This window comes from Tachypleus tridentatus, chromosome 3 (assembly GCF_004210375.1).
Source record: "Tachypleus tridentatus isolate NWPU-2018 chromosome 3, ASM421037v1, whole genome shotgun sequence".
In the NCBI taxonomy this organism is placed as follows: domain Eukaryota; kingdom Metazoa; phylum Arthropoda; class Merostomata; order Xiphosura; family Limulidae; genus Tachypleus; species Tachypleus tridentatus.
The window spans coordinates 34217446-34231822 of record NC_134827.1 but is presented as its reverse complement, the minus strand read 5'-3'; the positions used below and the strand labels follow the sequence as shown (position 1 = coordinate 34231822).

At 35.0% G+C, this 14377-nt stretch overlaps 1 protein-coding gene across 1 annotated transcript; it reads left to right on the top strand.

Annotated features, from left to right (window-relative positions):
* The first annotated feature begins 4359 nt into the window (after positions 1 to 4359).
* Positions 4360 to 8947, top strand: LOC143246669 (rhomboid-related protein 4-like). The gene has a single exon (XM_076493743.1). It carries the CDS (start codon positions 4440 to 4442, stop codon positions 5442 to 5444), a length of 1005 nt encoding a protein of 334 aa, XP_076349858.1. The 5' UTR covers positions 4360 to 4439; the 3' UTR covers positions 5445 to 8947.
* The last annotated feature ends 5430 nt before the right edge of the window (positions 8948 to 14377 follow it).

Here is a 14377-nt window from a genome sequence, read left to right as displayed (position 1 = left end):
TTACAGTGTTCAGTAGAGTCACACCTTACATATCTTACAGTGTCCAGTAGAGTCGCACCTTACATATCTTACAGTGTCCAGTAGAGTCACACCTTACATATCTTAGTGTCCAGTAGAGTCACACCTTACATATCTTACAGTGTCCAGTAGAGTCACACCATACATATCTTACAGTGTCCAGTAGAGTCACACCTTACATATCTTAGTGTCCAGAAGAGTCAAACTTTACATGTATTACGGTGTCCAGAAGAGTCAAACTTTACATATCTTACGGTGTCCAGTAGAGTCAGACCTTACATATCTTACAGTGTCCAGTAGAGTCAGACCTTGCATATCTTACAGTGTCCAGAAGAGTCAAACTTTACATGTTTTTCACCTCCTGCTTTGAAACACCAACATGAACCAGCTTCCCACCTGAATATTATAAATTCAGAACCAAATATAAGTCATTCTTCTGTTTCTGTTGTACACGTGCGGTTCGGCAAACATGGGGCATTTTATAGTGTGATTAGTCGCAGTTTCAAGTTACCTGTCGTCAGTCATGACAAGACAAGTCCGCATCATATCGTAATGTTCTGTACTCCAGCTGTGGCTGGTTAGTGTGCTGGACCGCAGATCGAACTGCCCAAGGTGTTTGATCATGACAACACGCTTGGTTTTAAAGTTAATATTTCGTTCAAGGAGTTGAACAAAGCCCTTATGACGGTAGGTGCTACTGGTTGTTTCCTCTTTTTCTGGTTAGTAGGTCAAAATTAGTAATGAGTATACCGGAATCTTGAAGGTCTCTGACATGGCCGTTTAGCATAAAGTGATATTTAGGTTAAAAATTCCAATTAATTTATTTTTAATCTATATCTATGCATAGAAATAAGAGGAAAGACGCAGACTATGAGGTATCACGTATTAAAAATCTTGCACCGTGAAACCATACTGCTACGTGACAGCAATGACTAGCACATAAGCAACGTCACGTTTCTGTGTTTTAATGTGACGTCACTGAAACGTTTTGCAACTATAACAAGTATATTATACTTAGAGTTGATGTGTAAACATCACAGTTAGTTGCAACTAAATGTATCCGGTGTTTCACTCTTGCACATGTTTTAGGCTTATGTTAAACATGCATATATTTCTATATATATATATGTTATACATATATAACATATATATATATACATATATATGTTATATATATATTCAACTTACGTGGACATCCGTAATCTGTTTGTTTGTCTACTTAATTTTAACTACGTCCTTGTTCTCGGTTTTATTATTGTGTGATAATACGGAATTATTTATCAGTTCTAACTTGAGTTAAATATAAAAATCATTTACAGATTAAATTATTAGACATGGATAGAAACATGGCTACGTTTTCTAGGTATCGTCAACTGTAATTGGGCAAATCTTAGTGCTTCGCTTGCATGTTCAAGTTGAACAGAATTGTCTGTTTCAGAATGTCGCGACGCTTAGCATGACAAATTGTTTATGACGCTCAATTTGCGATGTGCAGGCTGTGAGCTCGAAAGCTGTCGCGAATATGCTCGCCCTTTCAGTCGTGGTGACGTTGTAACGTGTCGGTCAATCCCACTATTCGTTGGTAAAAGAGTTGGCGGTGGGTGGTGATGACTAGCTGCTTTCCATCTGCTAAATTAGGGACAGCTAGCGCAGATAGTCCTCGTGTAGCTTTACTAAGGGATTTATATTAATATATTTATGAAATTGTGAGAATACTATTTCGGTGAAAATGTATATTCGTCTACATAAGAAAAACACATAGAAAACCTTGTATTATATACAGCTAAACAAGTACATTTTCCATACCTTCTAGCTTTCGTCATCGCTATAGCTGAAAAATAGATTTGCCCAACCAAATGAAAGTCCGCCAAAATGAGACGGTTGTATTGTCTAATTCTCAATCAATCACAAAATTGGGTTTCTTCACAACGTTTTGGCCGTATGTAACATAGAAGTACTAATACTGCATTACCCTGCTTTTGTAGCGTCTTCCAGAGATAGCAAAAAAATAAATCCAGGTGAGAAATAGCTATGGTTACAATAAATAAACATTTCATGGCTCCTAGTGTTACGTACATTTATATCTTTTTGTTATATCATTGTTCAATAAAAAAAAATGTTGATAGAATTTAAAAATTACTGGAGTTTATTATAGGTAAGTAACAAATTAAACCAGTTTCGAGCAGCAATACTTTTTTTGTGTTTGCGTTTTATTAACAGTTTTTAATTAAAATTCATAGCTTCATTGTTTGGTTTAAGATATGGGCTTAACAAAGGCGAAGCAAATTTTCGGAGCTATATGATTTTCTTCAAGCTTGTTGAATTTGCTTGACATCTGACCTGACATGGCCAGATGGGTTAAGACGTTCGATTTGTCATCCGAGGGTCGCGTGTTCGCTTCCCCGTCTTACCAAACATGCTCAGCCGTGAGGGCGTTATTATGTGACGGTGAATCCCGCTATTCATTGGTATAAAAGTAGCCTACGAGTTGGCGGTGGGTGGTGATGACTAGCTGCCTTCCCTATAGTCTTACACTGCAAAATTAAGGACGGCTAGTGCAGATAGCCCTCGAGTAGCTTTGCGCGAAATTTAAAACACAACAATATATTCTTAAAATTAAACATGAACTTCATTCATTTTCTCCTAGGACATCTTTTACGCAACTGAGTATAAAAGTTGTCACTCCAAAAAATAAATATTTTAGGTATATAAAGATTATTTTCTTGAAAAAAAAAATAAGTAAAAGAAAACCTACTATAAGTTCGTTTGCTGCCAAAAAAATCATTGATTAAGACCTAATAATGTTTTTGTATACTGCTAATACGTCTGTGAATATTTTTTTGTGGCAGCTGGTTCCATTCTTCCTTGAGGGTTTTCACAGCTTGTGGACTGTAAGGGCCGAAACAGCACGTTGGATAGTATCCTACCCAAACGAGATAAGGTTGATATTGGAAAATAAAATTGTATTCAATCCATGAATGCAATAGTCTTCTTCTTAGAAGACTCCTCCACAATTCAAACATTGTTAGAGCAGGCACTGTAAATCACAAGGTTGAATTCATCACAATGGTGCCAGTATGTTACCACCTGTAAACGTCTAAACTTTCCTTCTTATATACCTATCAATATTAAAGAGCCATTGCGGAATACACATATTTCAGCTTTGTCACTGAAGCTGATGAATATGATGGACCAGTTAACTACAATCATAGTGATCGTGTTTAACTACTCTAGCATTGGAACAACATCCTGAGATGAATTAACAAACAAAATCTGAGTTGTTCAATGAAAAGTGATGCCATCCAATCTTAAAACCATTGTCCAAGTGATGTCGTTTCGATTCAATCTTGTTGATTTTCTTTGCTGGGTTAATGGGATGCTAATACAGGTTTTTGTGATCGAATATTGGCTTTTTCATGTTTGTCATGTGCAGTCTGAATCAATACAAAAATTCAAACCAGTTTTGAAGATCACAATGAAGATTTCTTGCTCTCTGAAGAGAATCTCGGCGAGTCTGTGTGGTTACAAACGAGTCTTGTCATGGTTTTTGTCTATTTTTCAACCTTCGTGTCGCATATTTATATCTCTATGAATTGTGTGATGCTTCTGTTCGAAGAAAACAACTATTTTTTCAACAGATGGCAGTAATATAACAATGAAACATATATTTCGAAACATAAACGTAGTAATGTCTTCACTTTTAAATGTATTGTGAAACGTGCCTGAGCAATAAGATGCAAAACGCGAGTGTTGGAACACAAAATTAAAAGCGGTGCAAAAATGTGCCACATGGAATAAAAAATTCCATTCGGCAAAAACTTCTCCGTTAGAGGAATGTTTGTATAATGTAATCCTTAATGAGTAATAATGGCCAGGAGTGTAAACTATTCACTCGTGACTCGAATCTAAAGCTTGCTAAATAGGTTTGGAAAAGAAATAGTAAACCCTACAATCTTTTAATATTATATTTATTCAAGGTTCGTTTTCTCAGTTCTCTCATTTTATTATTTTCAAATATCATTTTATCTCATCTCTACAAAATTATCACAACATTTGTCCTTTTTTACACTTTGCTGACGATGGGATTATTTGAATAAGTGCATTCCGAAAACTTTTGCACACTAACTCCAATAAAAATAATGTTCTCTCCCAAGCATCGTTTCTGTCTTTATTGTTTACTGAAACTTTGTTTTATTGAGTTTTTTGTGGGAAACGAAATTACACGAAGGTATGTGTGTATATACATATATTTATTTATTTAATTTTTGATTGATGACGTTGGAAGTTATTAATCAAACGAATATATTTTAATTCCATTATTTGGTTGATGAACTACTCGCATTGTGTCGCTAGTAGACAATTGTAAACAGAATAATTGCACCTCTTGTTGTTAGGTTATGGAAGAAATTTCGAAGTGAAAGATGCCGATCGTTGGACGTCGACGAGGGACACCTGTAATTTTACTTTTATTCTTCGAGGTATTTGGAGCAGTCGGTATCAATAACATACCACCAATAACTCTTTGTGCTACTGTTTTTATGTCTGCTGTATATCTTCGTTTATTTGAACTACCTTGGACTTCACCGCATGAAGTGTGTATCAGTGTTCGCCAAGTGTGGTTGAGAAAAGAGTGGTGGCGGATATTTTATGGAGCAGTAGAACATGCTGATGACATGCACTTGTATTACAACATGATTTCCTTCATTTGGAAAGGCATTAGGCTTGAGAAAAGGCTTGGAAGTTTGAAATTTCTGTATGTGATAATCGTGTTTACAACACTAACTGGTGGATGTTTAGTCGCACTATCTCTTATAGCATCAGAATTGTTTGATGTACGTTTTGTTGACCAATGTGCTGTAGGATTTTCAGGAGTTATTTTCGCTTTAAAGGTAGTAACAACTTATTACTGGCCACGTACCCAAAACACGTTTCTTGGGATGCACTTACCTCTGTCTTCACAGTATCTTGTTTGGGCTGAACTCTTGGTGATTCAATTATTTGTACCACAAGCATCATTTCTCGGTCACTTGGCTGGCATACTTGTTGGGCTCTCGTACGTTAAAGGACCATTGAAAACCGTAATGGATGCTTTTTCATCTACTGTATTTGCAGGTTTTCTAATATTTAGGTCCAGACCAGATATTACACCCAGTAGGAGCCAAACAAGGGAGAACAGTCACCCAGTAGCTTATTCACAACCTTACAGACAGCTTGTGCCACCTGGGATGAGTGAAGAGGAACAAATTAATCAAGCAGTAAGAGCGAGCCTGTTGGATCACAACATTCACAGCAACAGAAGTTCACAGAACCAATCGTCCCATGATGCCCATCAGGAAAACAATGGTTCACCTATTTCTATCCCATCGTCAAGCTTGTATCCAAATTTGGAGAGTTTACGACAGAGGCGATTGCTCCGATTTAGTTAGAAATATGAGAATGGAAACATGGTACTTCTTTCCTCATTTTATTTTTCTTGTGAAAGTTTTGAACAGAATATTTTTTATGAATTAACAAACTAACAACGAGTCTGTGGAATGAATGTAAGCTCAAACTTTAAAAATAAGTGTTGATAACTTTGTAAAACCTGTAAATAACAAACTATGAAAAAATTCTTATTTAGTCATTATTCAAATACATTTTTAGTGTTGCTATATTGTTCTCCTTTGCTGGTTGGAACTTTAAGTTTTAAATGTAAGCCTCAATCAGTGTGATATAATATCTGACTGATGTTTTAGATACTGTTATAAATTTCCTGTTAATAGGTCATGAAATAAATTCCAGGGATAACATAACTCATGAGAAATTCTTCTTATGACTTGAAATATTCACTAATTGATAAATAACATATACAAGAAACATTTATTTAACAAACAAGAGATGAGAATTCAACAGTTAGTAACTACCTGTGTGAATTAACAACCATTTTAATGTCCAGTTTATAATTTGGGACATAATACTGTTGAATGGAGATAAACGATTGCCCATCAGGCTAATGCATGTGCTTGTTGTCATCTTTGAAACGTGTGTGTGTTTTTATGTTATGAGTAATAATCACCAGTGCCAATTTTACACATTTCTTTAAATTATTTTTTCAACCTCAGCATCAAACTGTTGTAAAATTAATCAGGATTTCAGACAAGACAAAGGTTAGTCCTAATGGTTACATCTACATGTCTCAACAAGGTGTTCGATGCAAGATTATTTACACTTGTCAAGTGTTATCCCAGATGCAGTGAAATATTTTTTGCCATGTGATTGTCTTTTAAGGTACTAGAGAATACAGCCACAAGGTTCAATACCCAGTTGTATCATTTGAACAGGGTACCTGTTCCAGTATGTTGTCTGAACAGTTGTATTCATTCAGATCGTATTGATTGAAATAAGACCCAAAAGTAAAACCCATAATGTAACCTCCTTGTTCTTTCTGAGCTCTTGCAATAAGTTGTTCTCAATTTTTAAAATGTTTGTATAATGTTAATTTTTTATTCAGAATTAGTGTGAACATTATTAAAATTGTTTTATTTGTTCTGTGTATAAATTAATATTCCTAATACAGATAGTTTTTGTTATAAAATAAATATAATAACTGATATATAACACTATGTTCATAATTCTTCAGAAAAAAAAATCCTTTGTTTCTGGTAGTTAGAGCTATAAGCAGATACAAAACACTTATTTCTCCCCTCCTTATGTAAGCATATCACTATGAAAACTGAGGTTTTTATTATGTCATGTAAAACTACATTAGATGTAACAATGTTACTTATCATGGTTTTATTTAGAGAAGGTATATTATTAATGTTGGGCATAGGGTTTTAGAAAGAACAAATTTTTTTGTCAGAATATTTAACTTTGGTTAAGTTATTGTAGTAAAGTGTATCACATAAATAAAAAACCAACAACATTTTAGGTAAGTTTTATATTTTTCTTTATTATATTTTTAACATGAAATATCTTAAGTTTAACCTGAAGTTTTTCATAAACTAAACTGAATTACAATAAATATTACTTTGGGTATATAACAATCGAGTGGAATTGCTCAAATATGGACTAGTTTTGCATTGTGGCCTCATATCTCAGTCACATGAGACACAGCAAACCTATAGGTGCAATACAAGGTTTGGTCATCTCTCTGTTACTTATCACCTTGCACATGTTTATAAATTATTGTTATGTTATAAAATTACATTTTTAATCTATCATTATAATGTTATCTCAAGCAATAGAAAATATGGTAATGCATCTGGTCGACTTGTCACTGCACTCAGTCTTTCAAAACACCATTATGGTTATTAATTATGTCTAGACTGCACAGTCCATTGCTCTATATCAATACATGCAAATTCTGGATATTTCAGTATTACAGATGTGACAGTAGCACGTGTACTCACGTATACAAGCTGTGTGATAAAAGTGTAACATATGCAAGTTATAGAAGAATAAGACTGTCTAAGAACAACGTATTTATCACTTTAAGTAAATTAAATATCAAACCAGATTGTTTCATAACATGATTTAGGAAAAGTCACTTCAACTATCCAGGATATAATGTGATGAAACTCCGTGAATAAACCAGTTTGGCCATGCTGAAAACAGCAAACACAGTACTGTGGCGTGTTACAATAACATTATGGTCACATCATGTGATACCCAGAAATGTTAAAAACCGTTGTTTAAATTAATATTCAAATAATTGACTGCAGTGAAATAGTGCATGAATGGTCAAACTGGTCTGAACAGCAGAAGTGGCCTTTGAAACATTCAGTGTATTAAATTATAGACCTTTTAAAATATTTTGTTTAACCTTTTATTTACATAATTTAGAATTATGTATGTAACGAGTTAGGTTTTCTGTGTTAGAAAATAAGTCAATATTTTCGAAATATTACATAACAAATAATGTTTACACCTGGATTAAGAGTTTCTTTCTGCTACGTTTTGTTGTTATGGTAAGATTTTGTGAATTCCAAATAGAGAAGTTTGACCCATTACTGACAGGAGATTCTCAGGTGGCTTGATGCGGTATTTTGAGGTTACTGTTACACAGCAGATACAAGCACTAAATTTGGCATGAAGTTTTTATTGGTATCACTTATCAACTTTAGCTAGAAGCCCTCTTGAAATATCTAGGGTTTCTGTATAACACGTGAAAATCCAACATGACTGTATCGTACCGTTTATATTATGTTTAGAATTGTTACAATTGTCAGAACAGCTCTCTCAGTTACACAGATTTAAAACCACTGAACGTGCTCTCTCTTTCAACTATGGGGTGTTATAATGTTACAGTCAATCCCACTATTCGTTCGCGAAATAGTAGCCCAAGAGTTTGTGGTCGGTGGTGAAGACAAGCTGCCTTCCCTCGATTCGTATACTACTAAACTGAGGATGGCTAGCGCAGATAACTACAATGTAACTTTGCATAAAATTAAAACAAACTCTATTTTTGTAAAGAATTTTGGTTTGATTTCGAATTTCGCTTCGAAAATTTAAACCTGAAGTGATGTATTCTGATACTACAAGCCTTCAGCATTACAAGCAACTTCAAACGTTAACTTTATGATGACTGGTATGAAATATTGTTGTGAGGAAACACGTTAAGATTATATTTCTGATAAATTTCGTACCTTGACTGGTACGCACGTGCATACCCCTAGCAACACCCACGTGATAATGCATTTACTATTTACAACGTAACTTTTTAATTAAAGTGTGTAATAGTCTACTTTTAGGATGTTACCGTAACATATTAATGTGTAGCGGATATTATCGTAAAGCGTAACATAATTGTTATTTCAGAAATACGTAATAAATGAGCTATCGTGAAACAACCTTCATTTTTATCTAACCAAATTAAATAGACATGAGAAAGGACTGTATAATAAGTTTATTTTGTATGCATTATTTAAATAAAACTTTTAATATATATATTCCCTTTGTTCTGTACTCTCACGAACTGGTCTAATTTTCTTCGATATTCTACGTTCGTAATATACACACACTAATATTTGAATAATAGTAATACATGTTGCCAAAAGGTGGCATTTCTGTCGCTTTATTTAGATAATTTGTTTCGCCAATACAAATAATTACAAACGATGTAAAATGTATAAAAGCAACTTCTCACCTAATCGGGTTCGTCATGGCCAGGTGGGTAAGGCACTCGACTCGTAATCCGAGGGTCGTGGGTTAGAATCTTCGTCACACCAAACATGCTCGCCCTTTCGGCCGTGCGGGCGGTCTAATGTGAGGGTTAATCTCACTATTCGTTAGTAAAAGAGTAGCCCAAGAGTTGGCGGTGGGTGGTGATGACCGGCTACCTTCACATATTTGTAGGTGACGTGTATTTCTACCAATACAGGTATGTTTACAGCTTCCAAGAAGTCGACAAGTGTATTTAAACAGGAAAACTTTAAAATTCTCAATTCCAGAACGCAGATTATGTACCCTTCATTAAATGAAGCTTCTCCATATTTAATGGTTATCCAGCACTAAATATCAACTTCTGTGGCTGTCATTACAGGAATCAGATCTGAATACTCTGTATTTGTTATTACTTACAGTGTTTATATTTATAATAAAGCTTTTATCATTGATAAGTCTCTATTAACATTGTTATTTATTAAACACGTGTTTATTTGTCTTGAATTTCGCGCATAGCTACTCGAGGGCTATCTGCGCTAGCCGTGTCTAATTTAGTAGTGTAAGACTAGAGGGAAGGCAGCTAGTCATCACCACCCACCGCTAAACTATTGGCCTACTCTTTTACCAACGAATAGTGGGATTGGCCATCACATTATAATGCTCCCACAGCTGAAAGGGCGAGCATGTTTGGTGTGACGGGGATTTGAGCACGTGACCATCAGATTACGAGTCGAGTGCCTTAAACACGTGTATATTCCACGTTTTGTCGTACGTTTCATTATAGTGTTATCTGTCTTTCTAAACGTCCGATTGCGTATGAAAACTCGCCTTGTACTAATGTTGTTTTTGTACTTAAATTTGTAAACATTTTTGTGGTTTTAAGACTGATAATGCAAGTCGAAGATATTCGGAAACTTTCGTAATTAATAATGATGTTTTTGTATGACCGTGTTTTTAATATTCGTTATAAAACCTCGTTTTCGACCTTATGAAACTGTTCGCATGTATTTTGTTGTAGTTTAAATATCAGAGAAAATAAATAATTATTTTCTGTATAAAAATTTTCATTCTCCTTTTCATATTTTCGAAGACTTTCAACCAGTAAACCCCTCGATGTGGGGTCCTGTACCTGGTAAGGGACATCCTATATAAGGTTCTGTTCTTTCAGTTTACCTCCTCTTTTTTTTCGGCGTCTGGTTAGTGAAAGTGTGTTTTTCTCGGAGTACTCCGGTTTTCCTCCCATAGCTAAATTACCGGGTATTAGGACTTACAGATCCCTACCCTCGTGTTGTTTTTTTTTTTTTTTTTATGAAGTCAATATTTAACCTCTGGCGAAGTACCAACGTATCTTTGCCACAGCTGACTCCATAATCTCGTTAACTTTAAATTTTGTAACAATAGCTATTAATCATCAGTCCAGCTAAATCAAGCTTCGCGTGCAGAGCGAAGAGAAAGTCTCTTCTGAGCGCCCTCTATTGGTTTGCATCTTTTCTTGAGATGCAAAGTGTTAATTCGAAACACCTGCCACGAATTTTATTTACCTCCTCTGGGATCTAAACATCCACCGCATTATGTGTGATGCTGGTGTTTAGGTATGGTGCTCACGAAACACTGGTGTTGTTGCAGTGTCCTTGTTTGACATTGTAGTGTGGCCAAGGTTGTTAAGACGTGCGACTCGTAATCTGAGGGTCGCGGGTTCGCATCCCCGTCGCGCCAAACATGCTCGCCCTTTCAACCGTTGGGGCGTTATAATGTGACTGTCAATTTCACTATTCGTTGGTAAGAGAGTAGCCCAAGAATTGGCGGAGGGTGGTGATGACTAGCTGCCTTCCTTCTGGTTTCTCGCTGCCTTCTTTACAGACTCTATTTAAAAGGGGAGTGGGAAACAACACTTGTTTATTGAGGAAGTATGCTTTCAACATGGAAGCACATTTGGGGTAGAACATAATAATATGTAGCAGTATACCACTATTAGAACGTTTCTTACTGTTACTAATTCCAATGTATAATACTGTAAGAGCAATCTTCGTTATACTTAACTAATGATAATAATAAACAAAACACTTCCGTTCGATAAACACAAAGATACACGCTACTTCCGTTTGAAAATATTTTTGAAAGATTACATCACTAAAACAAGAATGATAAGTGGTATGTGTGTATATGTAACTTGTATGTTTAGAAAACCCTGTTTCTTACACTTCCACATGGATTAACATGTGCGACACAGTGATAAACTGATACTGTCCAGCATTGATACATGGTTCTTATGATAACCAAACGTAGAGGAAAATATCACCAGTCTAGAAGTAGGAACACTGACAAAAACAACAACTTCAAGAACATCTGTTGTTGTGGATCATGCTGTAAACTTCGGGTCAGGTGGGTGAAATATTTCTACAGAGTTAAACCTGTACAGACGACGTTCTATAACAGAGGTGACCAAACTTCCTTAACTGAGAGCCACTTACGATAAACTTCAGATGTTTGAAAGTCACAAGACATGAACAAATATTACACACGTTTTTATTGTACGTGTACATTTTGTTACATAAATTTAATATAAATATTAATAAATACATGTATGTAATAATATTTATTCATGTTTGTAGTTTTTAAACTATTAATTTGTATTAGTTTCAATAATCACATATATATAAGAAATGTTTTCAAAATCATGGCTGATTATTGTTTTAATTATATTGAGCGTATTTATTACGGTAATGAACTACGGAGACATCTGAGAAAAATATACAAATTTTGCATTTCATTAGCATTAAACGAGACTGCCAAAAATAAAAGGGGTAAAAACAGATGTTTTTAATGATATTTATTGGTTTTAGTAAATATCTGGTCAAAACATGGAGGTCAATATGTAAAACAATAAAATTAGAGTTATTTTAATCAGATACCGCCTTACAAAATTGTAGGCTTGTCATAATATTTTTCTTACACAAACAGACATTGATACAATTATCAGGCTATTTACTGCTAGTAGAGGTTGTGTGAGTTTCCATCCTGGTTGTGAGTCGTTGAAATTCCGGCTGATATGTTGTCAAGGCTGTACGAATTAGCTCCGTCAGGTGTTGATTTTTAAAGATTACACAATGCTCTGATTTCACAAACTTTATTATAGAGTACAGTGATTTACAGCAGTATGTTGTGCTGAAAATTGAGTTACACACTGGTTTTCTACAGTTCAGGATATTTTATTTCTGAATCTTGCTTCCAGAACTCAATTGTATAATGGAATTTATGGATCATCTTTAGACCCAGGTCCTCCTGTAGTTCTATTAGTTCCATTTCCACAGCAGATGATTCTGTGACCAGAGGTTCGAGAATTGGACAACCATCATTAATCACATCAACCGTGAATGGATTTACAAGAAAGGCGAAGCAGGGCTCCAGCTTCTGCAAGTCCTCAAACCTGTCTAGGAAGTTATCAAGGAGTCATTGTAATGTATCTTTGTATTCTTCCAGTTTGTTGTCTTTTATTTCAATATCAGGGAATGTATTTACTCTCCTCTTGAGACAACATGTCTCTGAAAAGTCTTATTTTATAGTGAAAGTTGAAAATTGTCTGAGTAAGATCAGAAACAATCTTATCCTTCCATTGGAGTGTAAAATTGAGTTTGTAGATGATTCATTATATCAGTAAGGAACGTTAGATTTTGCTTCCATTCATCATTTCCCAGTTGAAGATAAAATATTTTCTTTTCTTCAACGGATCCACAAAACTATTTTAGACATTTCTGGTTGACAGCTACCTCACAATGCAGTAGAAAGAGACATCACTGGGTTTATCTTCAAACTCCAATTTTTCAATAAAATTTTTGAACTGTCGGTGGGTCTTCCCATTTAAGCGTATGAAATTGACACTTTCAAGAACAAATTTCATAACATCTTCATACTTGAAGTACCTTGCTGTGAGATGTTCACAATGAACAATATAATGAACAGGAAGAAACTCTGGAAAGCTGGGATCACTTTACATAAGTGTAATTAATCCTGCGTTTCCCCCCCCACTATTGCAGGTGCTCCATCTGTTGCAACACTGATGAGTTTACCCAGTGGAATATTAGCATGTGTTAAGCTCTGTGAAGCACATTTTTAATGTCAACACCACGAGTTGTTTCTTTTAGTGCCACTAAGTCCAACATCTCTTCTTTCACAGTTACATTAAAAGAAACATAACAAACAAATACCGCCAGTTGTGGGTTGTTTTGTATGTCTGCAGATTCGTTAAGGTCTAAGCTGAATGCAAGGGAATTCTTCAAATGACTTTGTATTTTGCCTACAACATTAGCAGTGATTTGAGAGATACTCCATTCTGTACTGTGACGTGAAGCTGGTGTTTGTGTTATTAGTCACTGAAGGTTTGTGTTATTTGATCTAAAACTGTAACAACTTCAGCTATATTCTTCTTAACAAATTCACCATCAGAATATGGGCGTTTAGCGCGAGCAATATTCCATGATATAACAAAATTATCTTCAGTCGTTGTATCAACTTTCTTTCTGAATGTTGTCAGCAGTGACTGCTGGCTATTTAGTAATGATTTTAACACAGTTAACTTATTTTTCCGTAATTCTGATTTTGGTGCATGATCAGACCAAAAGTTTGTGATTTGTTTCATTGTGGCGTTTCAAGTTGCTGGCTTTGTAATGACTGATTAACACCTTGCAGATAATACACAAAGGTTTACCAACTTTAACAGTGAATGTAAAATCTTTCTCTCACTCTGGCTTAAAATTTTTGTTTTCATCTTCATACTTTCGCTTCTAAAAATTTGATTACGTCATCTTCCTTCACAAATTTTTCAGAGAAACAATAAGTTCCAACACACGTAACGCAACCAAACATCATAGTGCCCTGTATCACACTAAAACCCCAATAATTTCACTGCCCGCAACACAGCCACACACGCCACAATCACGCGATCTCAAGCCACGCCCACTAAAACTAACATTGTAACCACCACTTGTACGATTACTGATTCTCCAGGACAATTTCTCTGTAATCCTTGCTGATCCGAAGTGTCTTTAATCACTTACTCAAATCTAGCATTAAAATTATGATTTAAATTATTAAATATATTTACTCACCATGAACATTAAACCTACGTTTTAATCCAGTGTACTCTCCATATAAGGTATAAATAATATAACTTTTCTCAGCTCTACATATTTTTAACAACGATCTGTTTGTTTGTTTT